We start from the raw sequence: 26,435 nt of genomic DNA on the forward strand, positions 1-26,435 counted from the left end.
TAGTTGATTGTGACAAACTGGCAAACTTATGTCGAGGAGTTGCAGCAAAGGTCATGTCTGTTTGCAAGCGAAGGATCGAGAAGGAGCGAGGGAGCATGTGTGCGCTGCTTTGCCCGGCAATAGATGTATGCAAGTTCACTGACTATTGCCGCCGTTGCTTCAAAATAATAGCCTAGCCAAACGTGACATGGCGTTCCATAACCCACGGCGTGTGCGCCATAATCTGCAAGGTTCGCACACTCTGCCCGACAATCGTGATGGTTTGAAGCAGCTGTGTTCCGACGTAGGTTAGAAAACACCCAGAGAGCGTGCGCCTCATCCATGTGATTGGTACCGGTTGAATTGCCGTCGGACCGTCTCGCTCACGGAGAATCGATTTCGGAACCGGCAGCATTAGGCCCTGATCGGAACATCTTGATTTGCGTGCGCCAATCACTAATTGGAGTGCTTAATCAAGCACGCGTGTGTGTGTGTGTGTGAGACAGATGCAGTGACGGGCTAGAAGATGAAAATCCACAAAAAGGACAAGCAGCAGCAGGTTGGTTGCCCTTTGTTTCCATCCAGTTTCCTTCTTAAAATGCTGCGCGGTTCCCCTAAAGAAACGCCCGTCTGTTTCAAGAACTCGTTTCACTTGTCCAAAGAAATCCTCTGAATTTTGGCCTCTCAAGTTGGTGAGGTTTCAGTGATCCTCCTTGAAAAACGACCTTTGTAGTGACTTCAAAGACGACAATTTGCTCTCACTTCGGATCGCAGTGAAAATGTCTGCCTGTTTTCGAACAGATTTTACATACTAAGCTCCTCAGTGAATCAACCAATTAAGGTGAGGCTGTTTTCATCACAGTCAGGTTGAAAAAAGGTCCTGTTTAACAATGAAGGGATGAAAATTAAATCCCATCAATGGAAATAAATGACAGATTAATCATCCAAATAAAATACTTTGGTGCAGTCCTAGTCGAGGGACTTAAATCAGCACATTTTGACAAATCAAATTGAAACTCAAAACAATTCATTGATTTTATGATTTTCTTTGTAAGTTTGCTATCTAGATTAGTCGAGCGCTCGACAACAGTACTGGAAGGTCCCAAACCCTGAGCACAGTGAATGGCATTGCTCACACTGCAGGGATAAGTATGCTAAACGGGTTCTGGCTGCTGCAGGAGCAGCGGCAAAACTGCAGAGCCACACGCTTCACTTATGCCCAAAGACGTGCTCTTTGTGCGTGTTTGCGTGATTCATCGGGTGTGCGACTGCCGCTTGCAGCATGCTGCTGCGTATGCCTGCCTGCCTCCCTGCCTGCGTCCGATTGCCATTACAACACGTGACGTCATCCATATAGGCGCAGTGATTTGTGATACAAATCTTTGGCATTGTGTTGCCAGTTTATGTGTGAGTGCCTGCGTAAAGTTCCGCTCATTGAGCCCGTGTTACCTTACCAGCTAATTTTACCCGATGTTAATGAGAACAAACAATTTGTATTGCCTTAAGGTCAGTGGAATAAAACTGCACAAACTATGTTAAAGTGTCACCAAATTACATTACTAACAAATGATGCACAAAATAAAAGAAATAAACTTGAAAACATATATACACATTATCTGGATAAATGTTACGTCAGGCCCCTTCTCAGCTCTTCTTTTGTGTTTATGTCACGTTAGCATACCGTATCGTTTAGCTTGTTGTTGCTCGTTCATGTCTGTTCTTGCTGTTGGATTTTGTCGAATAAATTTCCCCCAAAATGCGACTTATACTCTGGTGCGATTTATGTTTTTTTTCACTTAATTGTGCATTTTATGGCTGTTGCGATGTATATTCCGGAGCGACCTTTAGTCCGAAAAATACGGTATTTTTTTATTTTGAATGATACCAACTGCCAAGGAAAATTAATTGTTTTTCCAGATGGAAACACAGTGTTCTATGTCTCGTTCGTTATTGATGAAGTTATAGGAAGACGACTCATTTTTATCAAATTATGTGAAATAAAGCAAATTTGATGCAAAATAAACATTGGGTAAAATTGGATAAATGAATCATCTTTTGAAGAAAAAAAACGGGCTCGTTATACGCACTTAATAGCGGGAAAAAAAAGCTGTAATAATTTCCAATATGGATGACATCAATGTTTTGGCTGGTACGTCACAAATGCACGGGTAAAATGCACGAGCGGGCAACAAAAGGCTCTTGTCATGGCAACCACCTGTTTATGTCTGCTTTTCCACGCAACATTTGCTGCAAAGAGACAGTTTGCATGGCAACGGCCCATATGCCCCTCCTGTGTGTGTGTGTGTGTGTGTGTGGCATTGATTGAAATGTCATCTCAGGATATTTTTTATTGATAAGGCATGCTACCAAAACACAGAAAAACAGTCAAATAAAACTACAACCAAAAATTAGCTAACCTTGAGCTGTTGCCATGGAAACAACCACAGTAAAGTGTCTTGGATGTCAAGGCCCGATGTAGATGCTCCACAACAGCCTTCGCTCCTTTCCATGGAGAGGAAGGCCAGATTGGAAGGCTCCATTTGAAGACCGCGTGCGGTTAAGGCGCACCAGAAGCTACGCCACATGGCCTTCACATTTGGCCTACCAATTTGGAGACAAAGTCCAGATTTCAGGACGGTGGCTGCTCTGACGGCAACTTGCAAGCCAAATCAGGGGATGTTTTAGAATATTTGTCAATTTTTGCACATGTCCTGATTAATCACCTAAATGTTGAACAGAGGCTGAGATGTACCGAAATCAAATTCCTTGTTTGGCATGCTCAAACATTCTTGAAGCTTGGATCTTGAAACCATTGTTGTTGTTTCTCAGACGTTGGGCAACCTCCCAAAGCACGCTTCGTCGACGTCGCCAGAGCAGAGCAGCGGTGCGCAGATTTCAATGCCCGCCATCCCCAGGGCCCACCTCCTGGTGGGCTCTAAGGACCAGCTCCGGCTTCTGGCCCCCGTGGGCAGCTTGTCCAACCACTGCAAGGCCCCCGCCTTGGTGGTGGCGGCGACCCCGCGACTCCCATCTTCCCTGAGCGAGGAAGATGACGATGGCGGCGGGGCCGTCGGCAGGGTGAGGAAGAAACGCAAGAAGAAGGACAAACGAGAGCGGGCGGAGGGCAACGACAGAGCTTCGGTGAAGAAGCGCAAGCAGGCCAGGGAGGTGCCCGTCGCCACCGTGCTTCCAAATAAGGTCACCGGACTTTGATTGATTTGATTTTCACTTTTTGCTTTCCAAATCATTTGTTGGCATTCGTTTTTACAGGGGGCCTGCTTCGAGGTGCATGTGGGCAAAATAAAAGCCAATCTGGGTCACATTTCTCTGCAGTATGAAGCCAGCCTTAATTTTGTCAACGGGCAATGCACCTATGAAATCCATTTTCTGTCATTTTGTTGGTTATTGCAAACAATAATAAACACTGGTTCCCAAACAGAGGAAGGAGAGCAGGACCAAAGGGAGGGGGGACACCGCCCTGGACAACCGGACTGAGCTCAAGCACGACGCCGGGCGGAAAAACGCCTGTGCCCCCACAGCCGTGCCGGTTCCCTCAGAGGTGCCCGTTAAGGTGCCTGGAAAACGAGGGAGGAAACCCAAGATCAAAATCCTGCCCCCTCTTCCCCCTCATCAAGGTGTGTGTGTGTGTGTGTGTACAGTACACTTGAAATATCCATTGACATGATTGTGCTGCAGGTGATTTTTGCTTTGATGTAACCCGCTTTTGTTCCTTACAGCCACACCTGCTCCTGCCGCAGCCCCGCCCCCTAAGAAGCACAACCTATCCGGCCTCAAGTCCAGCCTCTACTCTGCGCCCAAGCAGAGGGGCCGCAAACCCAGGTAAGGCGTGAGTGAAAAAAACGGCGGAAAAAGAAATCCTCGCCTCGTCTTCCTTCTCCAGAGATGCTGGCACCGCCCCAGTGGAGAGGAAGAAGGCCAAAAGGAGAAAGCAGATGGCGGCGCTCCCCGACGGGCTCGAGAGTGACGACACCACCTCGCTGTCGGTCAACACGGGCGGAGAGGACAGCCAGGACCCTATGGACAACACGGTGACCCCCCACTCATGGCTCGTCGGATGTAAAAACAATTGGCACGCTTTGACAACAACAACAAAATCATCATAAAATTGATCATTCAGTTGCCAGTCCATCAGAGAGTAACGGCCGTCAGAAAATTGGCAAAGAATTGTGATCATTGATTTTTTTTTTTTTTTTTCCTCAAAAGCGCACGTTTGCAAATATAATCTTTATGCTTTCATTAAATACGATTGAAATTAGAGAATATTCACTGATGACAGGTTGGGCAATTTTCAAATGATTGACTAGTTGTCAATTACACTGATTGCATACTGTACATCATTGGTGTCGGGAAAGCTTCAACAGTAAAGGGTGTTTATGAAAATGACATTGTTCTCAAGACCTTGCAGTTGATGAAGGAAAGTACTAATTGCCAAGTTAAGTTTCTTTGTCAACATGCTGTACCGACAGTTCATGCGCGTGTTGTATTGCGCACAAGACTTGTTTGACAGGAACCTTCATTTTTTTTTTTGTCGCCTTCAGAAGCGGCGCTCGGGCCGTCAAGTGAAACGCCGGAAGTACAACGAGGATTTAGACCTGAAGGTGGTGGACGACGACGGAGAGACCATTGCAGTGCTGGGAGCGGGACGCATCGCAGCGCTCAGTGCTACAGCGCTGGCCTGGCAAGCCGAGGTACACGCAAGGAAGGAAACCTTACTGGATTGGATTGACATGAAAACAAAACATGTTCATATGAAAGGAACAATTTGTGCGTGTGGTTTTCATTCAAAGGAAAAGCAACATTTATAGAGGAAGAAGAAAAATAAAGCCTCACAAGTCAAATTGACCTATTTACATGAAAATCAAATGAATGAATGACATCTTCTCCACAGGAGCCGCCAGAGGATGAGGCCAACATTATCGAGAAAATCCTGTCTGTGCGCCCAGTCAAGAAAGAGGTAAAGCATTTTTTTTTCCTTTGTTGCTTGCTGTTATTATCGTTATTGTCGCCTTTGGGCTTCCTCAGCAGACCTCGTCGTTGTTGCCAGAGGAGCAAGCCGACGAGACAGAAGAGTTTTACGTCAAATACCGAAACTTGTGAGTCAACTTTGGTTGTGTTTTGTTTTGTTTTGTTTTGTTCAGTCATTCATTGGTCCTTGAATTTTATGTCCCTCGCAGTTCCTACCTGCACTGCAAGTGGGCCACGCTAGGCGAGCTGGAGAAAGATCCCAGAATCCACCAGAAGATCAAACGCTTCAGGACCAAGCGGGCACAGATGAAGCACCTTTTCAGCGAGGTAACACTTGACGCTTGGCAGGATTAGCGGCCCGAATTAAGTCCCCTCCTGACAATTGTAGGTCGGTCGCGATTCCAGTCATGGCCCCGAAGATAATCTTAGCAGATAAACATGTTGGATTTTTTTGGCCCAACTTCACACCGGTGTCCCCCGGCGACAAATGGGCACGCGGATGGTTGATGGTGAGCGCAGCCAATGGGAAATCGACATTTTGGGCACACTTTGGCCACACTTTGGCACGACTTTTCGTCCCAAAAATACGATAAATACTACAGTTTGTTTCGTATGGCTTCTGCTACACAGAGGTGTAGTATACAGGCATAATATGTAGACCTGATGAATCAATCAGAGGACATCACGTTTTACGGAGACCGGAGCAGTAAACCAATCACAGGACTGTATGTCACACATAGAGTACGTACCTCTGTCGCCATTGATAAATAAATACTATTGTTTGTGCAAAGAAAACAGCATTAGGACCCTCTAAAGTGGTATTTACAAAGAGACATGGTTACGAGGCACAATTAGAGCTTCCTGGAAATTCAGGATCATTGCAGAAGAGCATTGTGACAATGACAATGATGAGATGGAGTTTAGCATGTTTAATAGTGACTGTTACCCAACTGTTTAATTTGGATACAGAAGATGAGGACTTGGACGGATTTGCGTATGAATATTGATTAACAATAATGTGAGTACAGTAGAGTACATGGTTAGACAGTAGAATAAAGTACAACTCAACTCACTGTCTTGTTCCCGTGATGGTTTTCTGTTTACCGTAAGTCATGGTATGCATGGGTCCTATAATGTGAGGATTAAATACTAAATAGACCAAAGCATTGGGGGTAAAACCTCGCGATGGTTGTTCAATTCCAGAAACTCTGAAATGTCCTTTTTAAGTTGCTCTTTCATATGATCTCCACAGAGTATTTCTCTGACTTTGTTCAAGTTGCACTTCCAAAAAGAGAGGGCTATGGTCAGAAAAGGTCCATCATTTCCACTTCACAGTCTAGAACCCTGTGCATATCTTTGCAGAAGATTTAAAAGTCATCAATCCTTATGTGGATTTGAAAAATATGTCCCTCTTCTCAGGGTCTGTCATTTTGCCACCGTTTTACTGTCATTTCCCCGTGTTATTTTTTTCCTCTTCCAGCCTGACGAGGATTTGTTTAATCCCGACTACGTGGAGGTGGACAGGGTGCTGGAGGTGGCCGTTACCACGGACACGGAGACCGGAGAGGTTGGTTGATGCGCTTACGCACGCTCACATGCGCGTGCTCATATGCCACACTTTGCGTGTTCAGGAGGTGACGCACTACCTGGTCAAGTGGTGCAGCCTGTCCTATGAGGAGGCCACCTGGGAGCTCCAGGAGGACTTGGACCCTGAGAAAATCAAAGAGTTTGAGGAGATTCAAAAACTGCCGCCAGACTTGCGACATGTGGTGAGGAGCCCATAGACAACCTTCTGGAACCTTCTGCTACGTACAGTGGGGCAAAAAAAGTATTTAGTCAGTCACCAATTGTGCAGGTTCTCCCACTTGAAAGATGAGAGATGGCTGTCATTTTCATCATAGGTACACTTCAACTATGAGAGACAAAATATTTGAAAAAATCCAGAAAATCACAGTCTGATTTTGAAAGAATTTATTTGCAAATTATTATTTCATTTGTGCTTTTTCAAACTTTTAGAACTAGATATAAATGTTACTTTATTTTTGACCTCTTAACTTTGCTTACGGAGGTTCTCACCCAAGGAGATACAGAAAAGTCAAGCTAATAAATGATTGTGTGCTTCCACACACTCCTTGCAATGGGCTCACATACTCGTTATTATGTTTTGGTGCAATTAAGAAGTGAACCCACCTCTGCTCAGTTGTGAGACTGTCACTCCACGACTGAGCCACGTGAAAAAAGCCATTAGGCAGTCAGGAATCACCATTGCCAAAAAATTGCGAGGCTCCAGTTTGTAGCTCAAAAAGTTTCCAAGTGTAGGCGTTCGTAAGTACAGGAACCACTGTACATTCACAAGTCATGAATGGCAAATGTGTGGTGAACACTGTGTAGTATTTTAGCGTGTGTTTTGTCTGTGCGCTCAGGAGCGTCCTCCTCCGGACAAATGGCAGAAGTTGGAGCGCTCACGAGATTACCGCAATGGGAACCAGCTGAGAGAGTACCAGCTGGAGGGCATGAACTGGTTGCTCTTCAACTGGTACAACAGGTGAACACGCACGCATCCAAACACAAAGGCTACGTTCATACTGCGGCACAGTTCGGATTTTTTTCCCCCCTAAATCCGACCACTTTCATTCGTGCTTCTAGATCGGATACATTTCAGATATTTTGCAACGCGGTCTGAACGGCTGGGTGGCGGCCAGTTGGCGTATATCCCACCCGGACGACATCATGCGCTCCACTTGGGACTGTTTTGATTAAGACCTGTGGTTAAAGTTAAAGTCCCAATGGTCATCGTCACACACACATCTAGGTGTGGTGAAATTTGTCCTCTGCATTTAAGCCATCCCCATGTGATTTTGATCCATCCCCTGCCCTGGGGAAAGAGAGGGGAGCAGTGAGCAGCAGCGGCGCTGCGCTCGGGAATCATTTGGTGATCTAACCCCTTAATGCTGAGTGCCAAGCAGGGAGGCAATGGGTCCCATTTTTCTAGTCTTTGGTATGACCCGGCCACAACCTTCCAGTCTCAGGGCGGACACTCTACTACTAGGCCACTGACCTGTGGTGTGAATAGAGTCATAGACAGTCACACGATCATGCACTTGAACACACGTACCTGCAGACAGATACACACACACACATACGTATATGGAGACGCACATAGACACATGCAGACAGAATCCATTCACGCGCCTTCCTCCTCCCGCCGGTCCGCGGCAGGAAGAACTGCATCCTGGCGGACGAAATGGGCCTGGGCAAGACCATCCAGTCCATCACTTTCTTGTATGAGATGTTCAGCATGGGCATCCGGGGGCCTTTCCTGATCATCGCGCCCCTCTCCACCATCACCAACTGGGAGCGCGAGTTCCGCACCTGGACGCGCATGAACGTCATCGTGTACCACGGCTCACAGATCAGCCGCCAGATGATTCTGCAGTACGAGATGTTCCATCGCAAAACGCAGGTCTCGCTCTTCTTCGGCAAACGTACATCACACTCCAACTACATATACACCCGCCCCGGTTTGGTATTTGCCGTAAATAAAAAATCCTACGGCAACTCGGCTATGCGGCAACCAAAGTTCCACTCTGTGATCTTGTTTTGGCAAGCAGTGGAAAAGTCAGTGGCACCACAACTCTCAGCAGTCTGGCATTATGAGAATTTGATGATGTTTTAAAATTAGAATTTTTGACAATTTTACTTAATGGTAATTCAGGTTGATGACAAAAATGTTTTAAGAGGAAAATCTTCACTCTGACTGTAGCCTGAAACCAACCATGTGGTAAAAAAGAAAACTATAACCGAATAGAATTCAACGGTTTCTGCCACACTGCATCACTCAACGATATGCCCATCATTGGCGTGACACGCTTCATCGTTCCACGCAGAAGATAAAGAACGTAGCACCATTATTTTGTTTGTCCGCATGTAGCGGAAGCATTTGCGTTGGGTCCGTTGCGTAAATGCGTCAAGCACAAAAACCAAGACGCTCGCCGGCATGAGCGCCAAGCTAACACGCGGCTCCCGCCAGGGCAATGCGGCGCCGAGCGTGCTCAAATTCCACGCGCTGATCACCACCTTCGAGATGGTGATGGCCGACTGCCCCGAGCTGAAGAAGCTGCAGTGGCGCTGCGTGGTCATCGATGAGGCGCACCGCCTCAAGAACAGAAACTGCAAGCTGCTGGAAGGACTCAAACTCATGAACTTGGTCAGTCCAAACTTCTTGGCCCCTCTCACAAACAAAGTCAATACATCTTAGGTCATTGGTTGGTCTGCGTCTCAGTAACGGCTTTGTCTGTAATAGTTCTGAATGGTTGACGATATCGGTTGTCTCGGGGGGACTTGTGGAAAAGCGGAAGGGCAGAGACTGAGACCTGAGACTGACTTGCGACTTCTGTTCTGGCTGCTCGGAGCAGGAGCACAAGGTTCTGTTGACAGGAACGCCGCTGCAGAACTCGGTGGAGGAGTTGTTCAGCCTGCTCAACTTCCTGGAGCCGTTGCAGTTCCCCTCGGAGAGCGCTTTCCTCGACGAGTTTGGGGACCTGAAAACCGAGGAGCAGGTAAGGCCCTTTAAGTCTTTGACCACCCGCCCAGTTAAAATGGATCTTGGGCGTCTAAAGGCAGTGAATGCCACGACTGGCTGTTTGCGTTGCTCTTGACAATGTGGATTTTTTTTTTTTTTATCTGATTCCCAACCATGTGGTCGTAAAACCTTAATCTTGCTTTCTTGTACTCCCAGGTGAAGAAGCTTCAGGCTATCTTGAAGCCCATGATGCTGAGGAGGTTGAAGGACGACGTGGAGAAGAACCTTGCCCCCAAAGAGGAGACCATCATTGAGGTAGGAGTTTCTTCTCTCGGTCCCCCCTCCCACTCTGAGCTTGCCGGCATCCTCCTGCAGGTGGAGCTGACCAACATGCAGAAGAAATACTACCGGGCGATTCTGGAGAAGAACTTCTCCTTCCTGTCCAAAGGAGCCAACCAGCACAACATGCCCAACCTCATCAACACCATGATGGAGCTGCGCAAGTGCTGCAACCATCCTTACCTGATCACCGGTGAGGGCCGGCACGCCTCCTAAAGTCTTGAAGGGATGTGATTTTCCTCCGATTGTCCTTTCAAGTTAGTGATTGGACAATTTAATACATTTCCCGTACTTCCACTTTCAACTTGTCAATTGATCTTAATTTGAGTCATGCTCATTCTGATAGTTAAGTCACTGCTAGGTGCGATACATTTCCAACAGGTTCAAGTTATTGGTTGCTCGAAAAATTGGTGTCGGGACTTGCTAGCAACTTGGCTTCTAGCGTGACGGGCTGTTGTCTGGGCAGGGGCCGAGGAGAAGATCCTGGAGAGCTTCCGCAAGAGTCACGGGGCGGACGCCTGTGACTTGCAGCTGCAGGCCATGATACAGGCGGCCGGCAAGCTGGTGCTCATTGACAAGCTGCTGCCCAAACTGCTGAGCGGTGGACACAAAGTCCTGGTCTTCTCGCAGATGGTCCGCTGCCTCGACATCCTCGAGGACTACCTCATACAGAGACGGTGAGCGTGCGCCAAGACACTTTGCTCATTTGTTACAGCCCTTGGCCGCTCCTATACATGGACGGAGAGGTAGGTCAGTGCTCACTCTGAGACACTAACCAACAGTTTAGGAAGTGTATCCAGCACGCCTCGCTTGTTGTGACGGGTTCAAGTTGTTGGTACGCAATACAGTAATCCCTTGTTCATCACGGATAATTGGTTCCAATACCAGCCACGATAGGTAACAATAAACAATAAACAACTCTCCCGTGAACTTATTAGCTGGTTGGAGTTAGCTCACATAATCACTACAAATTATTGACACAAACAGACCGTACAAGACAAGAACATATCAAAATTTTAAAAATTGATTTGACTTACATGTGAAACACAAACGATAAAAAGAAATGTGCACACAAACAGGAAAGCTAGCAAAGGTGCTCAAAATACATAGAGACCCTGTACTATGAACTACCAGGAATTGAAAGCCATTATCCACCAAGGATGTCTGAAAGGGCTGATGAATATGAACACTGTGAATGCGCACGTCGGAGTGATCAGTTGTTTTCGAACCCAACTTTGTGTGCGTGCGTGCGTGCCTGTTCTCAGCTACACGTACGAGCGCATCGACGGACGCGTCCGCGGCAACCTGCGTCAGGCGGCCATCGACCGCTTCTGCAAGCCGGACTCGGACCGCTTTGTCTTCCTGCTGTGCACAAGGGCGGGCGGCCTGGGCATCAACCTGACGGCCGCCGACACCTGCATCATTTTTGACTCGGATTGGAACCCGCAGAACGACTTGCAGGTAGTTGCCGGCCCTGCCTTTAGGGGGGTTCTCCGAGCAGGCCTCGTCAAAACGTCGTATGTCCCCCCGCCAGGCTCAGGCTCGCTGCCACCGCATCGGCCAGAGCAAAGCCGTCAAGGTGTACCGCCTCATCACCAGGAACTCCTACGAGCGAGAGATGTTCGACAAGGCCAGCCTCAAGCTGGGCCTGGACAAGGCCGTCCTCCAGGACATCAACCGCAAGGGCGGCCTCAACGGGGTGAGACATGTCCGTCAGGCTGGGCCGGCCAGCAGGGCAGTGTGACAAAAGTCCTCACAATTTATTGAACCATCCTTCAGTGACTTCAAAACTACAATACTAAAACTCTACCATACCTCAGCAGATACCATTCCAATTGAAAAAAACCCAACATTTTTAAATAGTTTTGTCTTTTTGAAACAGAATTGTCTCAAATAGGTTCATCCATCTTGTGATCAAATATGGGATATTGCATATTGTACAAACACACGTTTCCACGCATATGTCACAAAATATGATGGCGGACGTAAGATTCAATACATTATAAGAACAAATCAATAAATATGATCAAGAGATGAGATGACATGCCAATTCACAGTTTGAACATGTGCAACTGTGTGGCTGCAGCAGATTGAAAATGCAAGAACTCGAGTTTCATGATCTTTAGGAGTTCATTTTCGACGTGTCAGAGACAAAGCTTCAGAAAGACAATGCGGTGCATGTTATGCTCCAAAACTACCCTCATGGTTTTTATTCTATAACAAATACTTGAAAATGGAAATCACAATGTCGTTTCCAAGGACGCTCCCGTAGGACGAGCGATAGTAAGTCGGGGCTACGATTGGGTGTAGTGATAACGTCGAGGTTTCGGCAGGTCTGTGATGCGCTTTGGGGCGGGGTTGCAGGTGCAGCAGCTGTCCAAGCTGGAACTGGAGGACTTGCTGAAGAAAGGCGCCTACGGTGCTCTGATGGACGAAGAGGACGAAGGCTCCAAGTTCTGCGAGGAGGACATCGACCAGATCCTGCAGAGACGCACGCAGACCATCACTATCCAGTCAGAAGGCAAAGGCTCCACCTTTGCAAAGGTGAGTCTCAAAGAGTCATTGTTTGCTCTTATTGCTCGTTCTCTGTTTTGATTGCTACTTCTGTTTTGGCCCTGTATAATGAGTCAGAGTTCTTGCCCAATCGGTCTGTCAAATCCAGTTTGTGACATGTCAACTTTTTTCTTTTGTTGATGTTGTCCCCTCCTCTTCCAGGCCAGCTTTGTCTCCTCGGGCAACCGCACAGACATCTCTCTCGACGACCCCAACTTCTGGCAGAAGTGGGCCAAAATCGCCGAAGTGGAGATCGACTCCAAGTCGGAGAAGGTACGGAAAAGATGAGCTGACAATGCAATTGGCATCTTTGCTGATCCGCCTCCCTCAGGAGTCGCTGGTGATCGACACGCCCCGCGTCCGGAAGCAGACGCGCCACTACAACTCCTTTGAGGATGACGAGCTAATGGAGTTCTCGGAGCTGGACAGCGACTCGGAGGAGAAGCCGTGCCGCACCCGCCGCCTGGGGGAGCGCAGCCGCCGCTACCTGCGCGCCGAATGTTTCCGCGTGGAGAAGAACCTGCTCATCTTTGGGTACAATCAAGTCGGCATCATCTGTTAGGGCAGCAACCACTTGTATTATTTTCAGGCGATTCATCTGTCCATAACTTTGTCATTGGATCGGATTTCATTTAAAAAAAAAAAAAAAACTGACAGTGCAAAAATTCAATGGCCAATCATAAATTAGGATTCAGTTCCTGATTGGTCTGTTACATGTCAGAAAGTTGCTAAATATTTTGCCTTCTTTTCCAAAGTAGAAGAAGATATTTGCAAACGTCTTATTAAATGCAACGATAATCAGTCCGTTTTCATGGAGGACTACAAAAATGTGACAGTCGGTGATGTTGACGGTCTGGAGATCCAAGGAGTTGATCAAATAGAAATCAAGAACTATGCTGTACTGGCATGGCATGTGCTGAGTTTTTGTATCTTGGCGGTGTGTTCAGGTGGGGCCGCTGGAAGGACATCCTCCACCACGGTCGCTTCAAGTGGCACCTGACCGAGAGAGACATGGAGGCCATCTGCAGGTTGCCCACCACCGTCATATTACAGCACGCATATATGATTGATTTGGAATGGATGGATGGATGGATGGATGGATGGATGGATGGATGGATGGATGGATGGATGGATGGATGGATGGATGGATGGATGATGAATTAGTGAAACATTAAACAGACAAATATTGTTAATCCAAGAATCAACGGATGATGAGTGAATAGTTGCTTGCATGTTACAAGGATGAAAAAATAAAACGGTGACTCAATGATGATGGTCGCTGAGTTCTTTATGAATGAATGAATGGATGGACTGACAGATGGATAAGATCTGTAGATGTGGGTGTGCATGACTGAGTGGTCGGATGAATGGATGGTTCCTGGGCGGATGTTGAGATGGTGGTTGACCAATGGATTGCAGTATGTATGCGGACGGATATAGGAATGAAAAGGCGAATCATTTCGATAGATGAATTGTTGATCTAAATGAAAGGCTTGTACGTTCCAGCATATATTGTTGTCTTTTTTTTTTTCCTTCAGGGCTCTGCTGGTTTACAGTCTGAAGCACTACAAAGGTGACGACAAGATCAAGAGCTTCATCTGGGACCTGATCTCCCCCAGCAAGGAGGGCCAGGACCAGGACCAAGAGCTTCTCAACCACTCCGGTCGGTACCGCAGACTTTTACGAATCCAGCCGTCTCCATCGACGAGGGTTGACTTCCGCGTGCGTGTCTGCGCCTCAGGTCTGTCGGCTCCGGTTCCTCGCGGACGCAAGGGCAACAGACCCAAGAGTCCGCTAACTGTTCCCGACCTGAAGAATGCTGACTGGCTGGCCCACTGCAACCCCGAAGTGGTTCTGCAGGACGACAGCTACAAGAAACACCTCAAACAACATTGCAACAAGTCAGAGCAGTCCTACCTTTTATTTCATTCACCCCAAAAAAGAATTGCGTTGCGACTTTGACAAAGCCACATCAAATTTGGTGGACATGTCCATCGTGAATAGACCCACCAAAAAGTCTAGTGAAACCATATGCCCGAAAACATATCGGTAGTGAGTGCATTTTGTTAAGCAGCCGACACTCGCCTCATTTGGGGCATTTTCGGTGACACTTAAGGAGAAATGTCTATCGAAAGAAGACCCACCGAGTCCCGCAAGAAGTCTGCCCTTTTTGTATGAAACAGTCTGTTTTCCCATTTTCAGGGAGCCTTCACAAATGAACACTGTCGACGAGAACTTTTTGGCAAGCGCAGGAAGCTTGAGTTCGAGGTGCCATTTGATCAGGCTGGCCATTGCCAAGGCTCTTTCAATAGAAAACTCGCTCCACCAACATGAATTGTGACATTGAAGCCATTTCAACCTCGTATCATGCACTTTTTGTCCAAGACAAGTCGATCCACTGAAAAGGAAGTGTACCGTTTTGGCTTGAAGCCGCTGCGTAATGGTGGCGTTTGCCGCATTGGACTCTTCTCATCTTGAATTATGTTTGCGCGTTTGTTTGCAGGGTTCTGCTGAGAGTGAGGATGTTGTACTACCTAAAGGTGGAGGTTCTAGGTGAAGCAGCCAATCAGGCTCTGGAGGGCACACCCGCCAGGTACTGGGCACCACACGTACTAACTAACTCATGACTGTAGCTATGATGCTTGGTCATTGTTTCAGTTCACGTCAGTGGTAGTCACTCACGTTTCTGATTGCGCGCACACACACACACACACACACACACACACACACACACACACACACACACGCACGTTGTAAGGTCAGAGCTCCTCCGCACGAGTGACATTCATATTCGTTCGATGACTCCAGTAAGCTGGACGTGTCGCTGCCTGACATTGACTACATCGAGATTCCGGCGTCATGGTGGGATGCTGATGCAGACAAGTCTTTGCTTGTAGGCGTCCATAAACACGGTGAGTTACCAGACACAATGTTTGACGCGTGAACAAGAAGTATAGTGTTTGAAACATGCGCCCAAACAGGCTATGAGCGCTACAACGCCATGCGCGCCGACACCGACTTGTGCTTCCTGGAGAGGGTCGGCATGCCCGACGTCGCTGCGCTTTCCACCGAGCAGGGAGGAGGAGAGCCGGCCGCCGACGCCGCCGACAGGTAGCGCTATGAAAGGGGGCAACAAAAAGAAAGCAGTGACAGCAAAAACACTTGAACAACAGCACTAAAAACAACAAAAACAAAGATAGCCAGAACAAAGCAAACAGAGTAACATTAGCAATAACAACCTTAGCAAGAACAAGCGGATCAGAGACAAGTCATAAAAGGGTGGGTGTGCATTTCTTTTTATTTCTTTTGAGCAGCATTGCAAAAGTGGACGACGTCAGCGAGAACGCAAACAGTCAAAGTGAAGGAGGAGACGACAACGACAAGGTACGTGGGGCGTACGTCCTCCTCGTCATCTCTGTGACGTTTTCTCCTTTGCGCACCTTGTTCAGGGAGAGGAGAGCCGCTTGAGCGCCAATGCCTCCGACAAGCCCGACGGCGGTGCTGCTGCCCCAGGTCAGTACCCCATTTCACGGGAGCCTCACTATCAAGTGGAGACTTTCACACAACTCATCTGTGGTTGCCTTTTTTACACGCAATATACTGTTTTTGAAAAGGCACAAGCAAAAAAAAAAAATATAATAATTGCACATTAGCAGCAATTGATGCAGCCTCTCTTTTTGAAAGGCAGACAAACATGAACAGTTAAGTACATCCCTGTGTAAAAGGCACAAACAAGACTTAAGAAAAAAAGTCAGGACGTCTGTATGAAAGGCACTTGCAGGTCTCTGCCTGAAAGTTGAAGGCAGGTTTAAAAAAAAATTAATTTAGGTCAAGACGCTCATCCCAGTCACGGAATATGCTTCCCCAGTCAAGCCCGAAAAGCTACAAAGCAGATACTCAATGGTGAGTTTTGTTTTTATGCAGTTTTTATTACAAATTCATGATATATTATAGGGTTGGAATTGGCGGGTTAGATCACCAAAAGATTCCCGAGCGTAGTACCGCTGCTGCTCACTGCTCCCCTCTCTCTCCCCCAGGGCAGGGGATGGGTCAAAATCACACGGGGATGAGTTAAATGCAGAGGACAAATTTCACCACACCCAGATGGGGGACTTTACCCGTATCGTATTTACAGGCACTTCTTCCTCAGAAAGAAAGAAAGAAAGAAAGAAAGAAAGAAAGAAAGAAAGAAAGAAAGAAAGAAAGAAAGAAAGAAAGAAAGAAAGAAAGAAAGAAAATATATTTATATAGAGGTCGGTCTGTGAAAATATTGTCTGGTCCGTGGTGCAAAAAAGGTTGGGAACTGCTGCTTTAAAAGACACGGGGCAGGTCAAAAATGCAGTTCTCTTTGTGATGAGCAGACAGGCAAATAAAAGCAATTTTGCAATATTTCCGTGTAACAAAACCTCCAGAAAAAATGGTTTGTGAGGTGATAAGTGCAGGTGAAAAAAAAAAAAAAAGACCGCTTTTGCACATGGTGAAGCCTGAAAATCAGAGCAGCCTATGGATGATGTTTGCCTTTGACGCTCTGCAGACTCGCATGCAGTGGCCGCTGACTCGTGCGCCCAGGACGCCACGCTGGTGACGACCACGTTCGGTGGGGCGGTGGGAAGCGGCACAGGAGTGGCAGCCCTCCACGTGGTCCACGCGCGCCCCCTTTGGCCCACCGGCCCGGCGCTGACGGCCCGACTGCGCCGCCTCATCACAGCCTACCAGCGCTTCACGCTGCGCCGCGAGCCCCTGCTGCGCCCCGACTTCCTACTCCACGACAGCCTGGCGGGCCTTGGCGTGGCGGCCGGTGGCGCAGGAGACGCCCCTATCGGGCACCACACGGGGGGAGCACTGGCTTGGCAGCTCGGCGAGGAGTTGAGGCGCTGCTCCGCCTCCCACGCTGAATCGGATGCTGTTTTTATGGAGTGGCAGAGAAGGTGAGAGGATGATTGACACATGACTTTAAGCGTGAAATGAACGGTCAGATAAACATCAGCTTTGCAGATATCTGTGTGAAAGACACGGACAGATGAAAATGTCGTTTTCTTTTTTCAGTTTGATTATGCAGAAGCAGACAAAATCCACAATTGTGCGAATGTTTGTAAAATGCACAAATTCCATTCTAAAGTTTTTGTGTGAAAGGCACAAGGAAAATAAAATGAGCAATGTGCAAACAGGTATCAATCTGAAAATTGAACTAATGTCTTTGAATGGCTCAGGGAGCTAAAAAAAAAAAGGAACAATCTGCATGTTAACAAAATCAAGAATTTGTGTGTAAAGCCAGGACAGTTTGTTTTCCTTTTGGGTCAGTGTGCCTGAAAGGTCAGTTGTGTACGGTGTTTGTCAGATGGAGCCGGCGCGAGCAGATGGACTTTTACCGCACGGTGTCGTCCTTTGGCGTGGCTTTCAATCCCGAGAGGAAAGCCTTCGACTGGTCACAGTTTCGCGTGCTGGCACGACTGGAAAGGAAGACGGACGACAGCCTGGAGAGATACTTCAATTCCTTCGTCAGCATGTGTCGCACCGCCTGCAAGCTCCCGCACAGGAAGGAGGAAGGTGACCTGTTTCACACTTGCGCTTGACTAGAAGCTTTAAGACACAGGCACACAGCCGCGCTTCCTTTTAAAGAACATTGCCGGCCGGTGGGTGCTCGACCCAAAGTCATTGGCATGCTAATGGACAATTAGCATTGGCGTCTGGGAGTGATGTTCCCTCAATTATGTTGCAGGAACACATAGGCAGGCAATCAAGGACCATAGAACACTTGAACTTTTTTGATTTGTATTTGCCCAGCCTTTGTCTCTGGCGGTCGGTCCTCTTCTCTGTCTGAAGCTTTCTTCTCCCCATCTTCTCTGCCACACAGGTTTGACGGACGCTGCCATTCCAGTGGAGCCTCTGACAGAAGAGCGAGCCGCTCGGACCTTGTACCGCATCGAGCTTCTCCGCAAGATCCGCGAGCAGGTGACTAAATCGCTAACGCCGCAAACGAGTAAGCTGCCAAGCGAGTCGTCCACAGCCGGGATCCCGGTCGCCCTCAGGTCCTGCGTCACCCGCTGCTGTCGGTGCGCCTGCAGCTGTGCCGCCCCTCGCTCTACCTCCCCGTGTGGTGGGAGTCGGGCAAGCACGACCGCGATCTCCTGGTCGGGGCGGCGCGACACGGCCTGAGTCGCACCGACTTCTACATCCTCAACGACCCGCAGCTCAGCTTCCTGGAAGCCCACCGCAACTACGTGAGGGGACACCACGCCTCGCATCTTCACAGGGTACGTGATGAAAAGTGCCCGGCCGGGTTCTATTCGATTGATTGCGGATGTTAGCAAAGCGCTAGCTATACTGGCCAGCCCCATGAAACAGAATTTGACATCAAGGGTGGCACATTGCTCCTTGTTGATTTGGCTTTGTTTCAAGTAAACAACAATGACCACGTCACAAGCAGTAACTGCAACCAAAAGGTTTTAACTTGAAACACAATCCGTATGTTTCTCAGATTCCGGGAAACATTTCTTGATGGTGTACGTATGAATCTCAAGGCACCATTGTATGATTTTTTGGGTGACTAAACCTTGGATTGGTCTGCCGTCCTCCCCAGCTACCATCCCCCCACTGTTGCCTGTATGACGCAAGCCAGCCTCCAGACTACCCCCAGCAGGCCGCCCAGCAGGCCACCATTCCCTCTCCTCCCTTGTCATCGTCCTCCTCTTCTCACCACCGTGCCCCGCCTCCACCTACCCTGGACGAGGCGACCTCTACAGGTCTGGGAATGGTTTCCACCTCTCGGGGGGACTTCCTGGACTGCCCTCCGCTGGACGAGAGCCTGGCCGACATGGACCCCATGTCTGCGGAAGCCTTGCACGGGGCCAAGACCTCTAAGGACACCCTGAACGGTTTCCCCTTCAACTCGGCGGCAGGCGGTCAGAGAATGCTTAACCCGTACGGACGACTAGGCGGGGCCGATCTCTGCTCCGAGTTGAGGAGCGACGTGCTGGTGGGCGAGCAGGGATCGTCCGAAGAGACTGGGCTGCTGGCGCCGTCCGTGGAGCTGGATCGGCTGCAGGTATTTCAGCACACTTCCCAAACCGCACACCAAACAGCCGGCCGGCCCTGTATATTCTTAATACATAAATGTAAGATAAGAAGAAGGCTGGAAAAGAAGCACAGTCAGCCAAATGAACAGGATGATTGCATCACTTGCTTGCTTTCTTTCCTCGTCTGTCTGCCGGTACTGAGCAAGCATTGTGTGCAGGCGCCCTGGGACGGGACCGACCACTCCAGCCCAGCTCACCACATGTTCAACGAGTCGGACCCCATCTTGGGTCCGACGGGATTCCTGGAGGAGGACGAGGAGTCTGGGCGGGGCGACGGCACAGCTGATGGGACTCTAGAAGAGTGTCTGGGCCTCCCTCCCCCATCTTCGCCCTCTCACCCCTCGGCCGCAGTCTCCGTAGAGTCGTCCAGTTTCCTGCTTTTCAAGGTTTGTGCTGCTCCGCGGGACTCATAGCATTGTTCATTCTGCTTACTGCACACAGATGAAGTTCTCACCTTCCGTTTGCGTCCAATTAAGAATAAAGTCTTTGAAAGAGAAAGAATGAATCATCCATGGATTCATACCAAACAGCTTTTTAATACAGTTTGAAAAGATCCCCAGTTCGCCTGTCATGACGGCAATCCCTAAAGCGCATTTGTTCTCAACTACTACGGACCTTTGTATTGGTCAGCTGGAATCCCGCCATCAATATTGGATGCTTTTCAATGGGCTTGCTCTGCGAAATTCAGCTTTGTCGATAAACAGGACCGTAAACCGCAAGGAGTCTCCGCTCATCTCTTATGAGGGAGCAAATGGCAACAGGTAGGAAGTTGCACAAGTTTAGGGACTTGACACTTGAACAGAGAACCTGTAGGAATGCTACGAACAGACTGCAGGTTACCAAAAGTGTGCATCGCCATGATGCCAAAAGGTAACACAGTTGGTGTCAGTCAGCATCACTCGCTCAAAGCGCACGCGTCTTTGTTGAATATCTGGACAGAAAGTAATATTTTATGCTTTGTAGAAGCTTACAGGAATTAAGTGGCTGATCAACTTTTGTGGTCTTAGCATAAATATGTTGGAACAAAAAATACGGGTAGGAAAGCATGGGTGGTGTCAACTTTAAAACCCAGTGAGAGTATTCAAATAGTGCTTATATTGTCATTGGCTGACCAGTTGGGCTGCAGCCAATATGGGCCGGTCTGCTTTGAAAAAGCAGCTGAATAGGTTCAAGTATTGTCCGCTTTTGGACTACCATGCAATTCTCTGCTCATCCGTCTACTTGTGATCAGGACATTGGCGTGAACGAAGAAGCCGGCGTGGAGCAAAACGACCTGGCGGCGAGCCCGCTGCCACCCTACATCCCCCCGCACACCCCGCTCTCCTCCCCAGACATCGCGGGCCACCGGGAGGAGGATGTCGGGAGCCGGAATGCAGATGGAGGCGCAAGTGAAGCCCCGGACGGAGGTGGCTTCCGCTTTGACGGCAAGTGCCGAGACATGGGCACGGAAAAAGATGGCCTTCTGCTCGACGCGCACAAAGGTATCGGCACGAGTGGCTGCAAAGAAGCTCGGCTCGTGGCCTCTCCGTCAACGTACGAGGGTGAGAGAGCCCGCCGAGCTCATGACGAGTGCTCAAATTGAATGCCTGCCGGTTTCTCAACTCAGTATTTATTACATTGGACAAGGGCGAGGCTTTCAAAGTGGGGTATCGAGACAGGTGAAGGTTTGAAATTGGACGTTGAGTAGGAAATTCAGGGTCGGCTTTTAAGACGAAGACTTTAGCCTTACACTCGGGTACTGCTACTCAACGGGCAGGTCAACCAGCTCCCTGAGTAGTTGCACCTGGAACTGTGGTTGCCTTTTTACATCGCGTTATCTTACGTTACATTACTTGCGTCTGGTCTCGAGACAGACAGGCAGGCTTATCTGTTTAAATGTGATTTCAGTTTAGGCTTTCAAATTAGGGTTGCAATATAAAATTTGGGTTCTGATTTGAAATAATAGGGAATCCAATTTAAGATTAGGTTTAGGGTTTCAAACCAGGGCCACGGCTTCAGGTTACGCTTTGGAGTCTCAGGATGGAGTGGCTCAGTGTTAGAGCTGCCGCCCCCCAAGCCAGGGCTTCGTTCCCCGGCGAGGCGCTGAGACCCCGGTTCCTCCCGAGGCTGCCTCATCATCATATAATTTGAACTTTAAGGAGCCAGGTTCAGTGTTGTCATTTTCTCAGGTTTCAAACTGGGGCTTAAAACTTCTTGACGTTTTCAATCAAGCATTCAAATGAGGTTCAATCGTGTCTGTGACTCGGCAGCCGTTCTTCCGAGCCTACGTCTGCCTTTGGACTTGGCACACATGGGTGCCGGCGAGCCTCCGTCGTCGGCGTTGAGGGATCCGGTGGACGGGATGGAGGTTCCCAACCAGCTCATGTGTCCCATGGAGGAGGTGGACACCTTGATGTTTGCCGAGGAAGAAGAAGAGGAGGACGACGACGAAGAGGAGCGCACCGGCGTGACCGACTTGATAACCGGGGCTCCCGGAGCGCTTCTCCAAGGAGACAGATGCCACAGCAGCCAGCCCGTTGCCGAGCAGACGGCCGACGGCTTCTGTCTTCTGGACGACGCTACGGCAGACCGGCGGGGTGAGCCGGCAGCTCTGCCCTCAGAGGAGAAGTCGGAGCTCCGGATCAAGACCGAAGACCGGGCCCTCGAGATGAGCTCGCTTAAGTCGGAAGTCGGAGTCCGCCCTGAAGGCGAATCCGTGGAACAGGACGCCCTCCGGCCCACAGCTGAGGAAACCGAGCCGGGCGCTCTGGACTTGAACGACAGTAGGCGGAACTTGGTGGAGGCCAAGACAGAGCGGCCGGGCCAACTCAGGGGTCAGCCTAAAGACGACGACACGCCCTCCTCACCAGGTAAGGGCTGCTCCGCTACACCCACATTTGCACATTTACGACAGCTTTGCGTCCTTTTTGTGCGGCACAAAGCAGCAAAAATGGGGCAAAAACACAGAAAGCGTGCGTGGCGGACCACGTCACTGGGTAAAACTCGCCCCAGAATATACGTCGCATTAGACATAAAATGCACAATAACGTGAAATACGTCGCTCTGCAGTATGGGTTGCATTTATTCGACAAAATCCAACAGCAAGAACAGACATGAACGAGCAACAACAGGCTAAACCATAGGTATGCTAACGTGACATAAACACAAATGAAGAGCTGAGAAGGGGCCTGACGTAACATTCAGAGTTATTCTAATAACTATTACATAAATAACACGTTTATAAAACCATCAGTGTCACTCCAATTCATGAAATCCATAGACTGTCCTTTATGTAAACAATGCCGCGTATGCGCCGCTGACGTCGGACTCGTAAATTGCATTTCTAATTATTCTACAAGAGCAAATTAAGACGCTGTGAGCCAGTCTGGCCCTGGATGTGCAATATGCGTTTCCCATGCTTTTCCCGATTCAGTGTTTGTTCATGTCGGACGGGCATTTGAAACATGTCTCGTTCCCAATGCCATAACAAAAATCATTTGGAGCGTCGTCACTGCGCCTGCTCCTTGCTGAGATGTCAATGTCGATGTGTTACAGTGACGGCGGCCGAGGACTATTCCCGAAGTCCCAGCTTTGCCGCTCCCTTCGCTGTGTGCGAGTCCCCCGAAATCCACGACGCCCGAGAGCCCACCATTGCTCAGCTGCTCCAGGAGAAAGCGCTTTACTCCTACTCCGACTGGCCCAAGGTACTCCGAGCGTTACATCACGGCATCGACGCGTTCCGTTTCGTACCGTAAACGTAGAGTACTCTCAAGATAGTTTGGACTGACTTCTTGTCTCATGCCGAGGCATCCCTTGTTTTTTTGGTTCTGCCAGGACCGCGTGATCATTAACCGTTTGGACAGCATCTGCCACGCCATTCTGAAAGGCAAATGGCCTTCGGTCAGCGACCAGTACGACTCGCCGGCCTCGGTCTGTGCCAACCACTTGGCCCGGCAACAGCTGCAGCGGACTGCCTTCAACCCGGACCCGGCCTTCCCCATCATACCGCCTCTTCTCGCCAGGCTGCCCAAGGTGAGCTGAAGTCGTCCGGCTTTTCTGCTCGATGTTCTGGCGCATGCCTGCGCGTACACGTATTCATGTGCGCGCGCGTCGTCTTCTTTCGTCGTGCTTACGAAGGAACTGCTCAAAGGTACATGACGTGGATATTTGTTACCAATTTTGAGCCTTTAAACTGGGAATGTCCAAAACAGCCACTATCAAGTCAAAAAAAAAAAAAAAGATAGCTCCTGTTGGTCTGTTAGGAAAAATGGCACGTGTCTATCCTTGTTTATCACAGTACAAACAGAAATTGTAATTGCAGAAGAAACACAAAACCAATCGACTTTAACGGAGAGTCGGCGAGAATATTTATGTCAAATTGCGAGGCTTTGGGTGACTCTAAATTAAAAAAGGTCCCTAAACCAATTTGAACGGATAATTGTTGCAGCTTTTCTCTGGGTCAAATTGGATGTCAGCAAGTGAAATTGGCCCCGTAGGCTGTGCTTAATCCATCTGAGCCTAAATTGTCTGCTTCAAAGCAAAATTTGCTGTTATTTGGGCCATTGGCACTTTTTGTCGAGGATTCCCTCATAATCGAAGCCCTCCCATCAGAGGTGCAATTTTGATGTGTGTACTAAATAATGCTGCTACACAATTTGTGTTTTAACCAGCCCATCGTTCTTGTGTGTCTTGTCCACTCCGGCAGTACTCGGGGCGGGGCGGCGGCCGCGGAGCTTGGCGCCTCACCTCCCTCCCTCTCTTACAGGAGAGACTGGTGGCACCGGGCTTCCTCCCCGAACTCAAGCGTTCCGGAGGCCGGCGCTCCTTCGACTACGAAGCAGCGCCAATGGCTAAGGCCCTAGCAGGGAAGGCGGCGGCGGGTAGGACGCCCGGGGTGGACGTGCCGCCGGCCAATCTCTTGATGAACGGTTGGCAGGAGGCGGCGATGGATCTCAGCAAGTCTCCAGGCGACTCGCTGGCTTCTGGTTCAGGGGACAATTCCCGCAAGGCGCCACCGCCTATTACGGCGCCCCTGCCGGGCTCGACGGCAATGGACATGGCGGGAATCCTGCAGGCTGGGCTTATCCACCCGGTGACGGGACAAATTGTCAACGGAAGTCTGAGGGGCGACGACTGCCTGAGAAGGAGACGGGGACGCAGGAGAAACGTTGAGGCGCTCTACTCAGAATTCACTAAAGCTCAAGCCATGCGCCTCCCTGACACAGCACAGGTGACTCAGTCTACACTTTGGTATCCACCCCAAACCATAAACCGACAATCTGCGGTGGATAGAGGGCCATTTACCTACACGCCACGTCCGTGGATGTATTGTACGCATGTCCAGGGTCGCGCCGAGGCTCTGAGCCCGTCGGCAGCGTCGCCATCCTCGTCAGCTCAGTCGGCCTCGTCCTCAGAGTGTCCGGCGGCGGCGCCGCCGCCTATGACATCGTCCGCACCCACTTCGGCGTCCACGCCGCCCCGCCCCGAGGCGGCAGCCATGGAGCGAGAGGGGGCCGCCGGCAAAGGGTTGATGGAGTGGCTGCGACATAAACCGGGATACAGCTTGGACCTTCCTTTGGTTCATGTATGTTATTTCACACTTTGCATTTTTCTAAATAATGCCTGTCGCGCATTCGGTATGTGTTTGCTGGAGGGCAACATGAATTTTGGAAATACCTTTGCCATAAGTAGAAAGTTAGGCGAAAGCGAAGAGGGAGGACTCAAACAACTTGCTGGGAGTTGAACTGTACAAAAAAAAATCCAACATTTATTGCTTTAGCAATTGGTGCACTGGTTGATGACAATATAACAATTCAAACAACTGCCTCCAAAATGGTGCTTTTTTCATTGCTATTCAGAAATAAATATTTTGAATGTTGTAGACATTACAACTGTAAGGTCTGAAACAATGATAATAGTAAATAATAATCATCAAAGTTGATTTTTATAATAATGATATGTTGAAGCCCACAAATCCGATTTCATTTGGGGAATAAGAAGAATGATTGAACAAATGTAGTTCAAGGCCTCTAAAAGGCTATTTTAGTGGCTTCAGCGAGACTAAAACAAGAATGACAATACATTTCTGGCAAAAGGATGCCGTGGGCTGAGCCGAAGATAATCACGGTAATGATTGCAATCAATAATAGCAAGCAGACATGGCATGACATGTGGTCTTTCTCATCGGCAGGTTGGCGCGGGGGTGTTGCACGGTTTGGTGGAGCGGCCCAAGCAGCGACGCCACCGTTGCAAAGATCCCACCAAACTGGACGTCAACTCCCTGACAGGGGAGGAGCGCGTGCCCGTCGTGCACCGCGCCACCGGACGCCGGGTACGTCCACGCCGCTTTTGTTGGTCAGCACACTGCCGGAGGGCTTACAGTAGTGGTTCTTAACCTTGTTGGAGGTAGCGAACCCCACCACTTTCATACGCGCATTCACCGAACCCCTCTTTTGTGAAAAATAAGGGTATAATATATATATATAAATATATATATTTTTTTTTTCAAATTCAGGAAATAGATGTTTTTTACTGGTGCACAAAATGACCCGTGCATGATCACCTTGTTCATCGATCAAAACATTAGCGGCCGCATGAACTCGCAACAAATTACATACCGACAAATCAGTGTGACTTCTGCTCTTGTGAGACCAGTTCAGATATGCGTCATCATGAATTGACATGATAAATCAGGTGTGTTCAGACCTCCACAGTGGAGGCTCTGCCCAACTCCTGAGACCGTTTGATCAAACCCAGGTTAAGAACCACTGGGTTAGAGGCTGGAGGGTCGGCCCTCCGACCCAGCCTCCTCTATGGTCTGAATGTATCAATCCATTGTCCAACTTGTGTTCTCCCGTCTTGCAGCTGGGTGGCGCGATGGCTCCAGCCATCAAGCAGCTGTCCCGCTGGTTGGATGCCAACTCAGAGTACTTTGTGGCTCCAGACTGGTCGGATGTGGTCAAACATTCCGTGAGTGACAAACACTTTTGGGGGGTCACCCG

General features: G+C 49.0%; 1 protein-coding gene across 7 annotated transcripts in view; it reads left to right on the top strand.

Moving 5' to 3' along the window:
• Positions 1-26,435, top strand: part of chd6 (chromodomain helicase DNA binding protein 6) — a 32,550-nt gene that overhangs the window by 2,431 nt on the left and 3,684 nt on the right. For 3 of the 7 annotated variants that reach the window (XM_085923479.1, XM_085923480.1, XM_085923481.1), the window contains exons 3-47: positions 486-538; positions 2,809-3,177; positions 3,419-3,614; positions 3,717-3,819; positions 3,881-4,028; positions 4,539-4,688; positions 4,889-4,954; positions 5,023-5,093; positions 5,175-5,292; positions 6,446-6,532; positions 6,597-6,734; positions 7,389-7,510; positions 8,185-8,428; positions 8,996-9,172; positions 9,381-9,524; positions 9,704-9,802; positions 9,863-10,019; positions 10,293-10,503; positions 11,092-11,287; positions 11,361-11,525; positions 12,191-12,370; positions 12,542-12,652; positions 12,711-12,913; positions 13,327-13,407; positions 13,918-14,042; positions 14,121-14,280; positions 14,883-14,972; positions 15,188-15,291; positions 15,361-15,490; positions 15,694-15,763; positions 15,829-15,892; positions 16,914-17,307; positions 17,718-17,926; positions 18,234-18,331; positions 18,409-18,633; positions 18,960-19,424; positions 19,614-19,841; positions 20,687-20,996; positions 21,705-22,304; positions 22,990-23,138; positions 23,269-23,466; positions 24,140-24,664; positions 24,779-25,018; positions 25,625-25,765; positions 26,299-26,403. In XM_085923479.1, the coding sequence (XP_085779605.1) occupies positions 506-538; positions 2,809-3,177; positions 3,419-3,614; positions 3,717-3,819; positions 3,881-4,028; positions 4,539-4,688; positions 4,889-4,954; positions 5,023-5,093; positions 5,175-5,292; positions 6,446-6,532; positions 6,597-6,734; positions 7,389-7,510; positions 8,185-8,428; positions 8,996-9,172; positions 9,381-9,524; positions 9,704-9,802; positions 9,863-10,019; positions 10,293-10,503; positions 11,092-11,287; positions 11,361-11,525; positions 12,191-12,370; positions 12,542-12,652; positions 12,711-12,913; positions 13,327-13,407; positions 13,918-14,042; positions 14,121-14,280; positions 14,883-14,972; positions 15,188-15,291; positions 15,361-15,490; positions 15,694-15,763; positions 15,829-15,892; positions 16,914-17,307; positions 17,718-17,926; positions 18,234-18,331; positions 18,409-18,633; positions 18,960-19,424; positions 19,614-19,841; positions 20,687-20,996; positions 21,705-22,304; positions 22,990-23,138; positions 23,269-23,466; positions 24,140-24,664; positions 24,779-25,018; positions 25,625-25,765; positions 26,299-26,403 (8,199 nt within the window). In that variant the 5' untranslated portion in view covers positions 486-505. The remainder of the gene's footprint in view (positions 1-485; positions 539-2,808; positions 3,178-3,418; positions 3,615-3,716; positions 3,820-3,880; positions 4,029-4,538; positions 4,689-4,888; positions 4,955-5,022; positions 5,094-5,174; positions 5,293-6,445; positions 6,533-6,596; positions 6,735-7,388; positions 7,511-8,184; positions 8,429-8,995; positions 9,173-9,380; positions 9,525-9,703; positions 9,803-9,862; positions 10,020-10,292; positions 10,504-11,091; positions 11,288-11,360; positions 11,526-12,190; positions 12,371-12,541; positions 12,653-12,710; positions 12,914-13,326; positions 13,408-13,917; positions 14,043-14,120; positions 14,281-14,882; positions 14,973-15,187; positions 15,292-15,360; positions 15,491-15,693; positions 15,764-15,828; positions 15,893-16,913; positions 17,308-17,717; positions 17,927-18,233; positions 18,332-18,408; positions 18,634-18,959; positions 19,425-19,613; positions 19,842-20,686; positions 20,997-21,704; positions 22,305-22,989; positions 23,139-23,268; positions 23,467-24,139; positions 24,665-24,778; positions 25,019-25,624; positions 25,766-26,298; positions 26,404-26,435) is intronic. The other 4 variants (XM_085923485.1, XM_085923484.1, XM_085923483.1 and 1 more) reach the window with 4 other exon arrangements.

This window comes from Syngnathus leptorhynchus, chromosome 11, assembly GCF_054491065.1.
Source record: "Syngnathus leptorhynchus isolate UIUO chromosome 11, UIUO_Slep, whole genome shotgun sequence".
NCBI lineage: Eukaryota > Metazoa > Chordata > Actinopteri > Syngnathiformes > Syngnathidae > Syngnathus > Syngnathus leptorhynchus.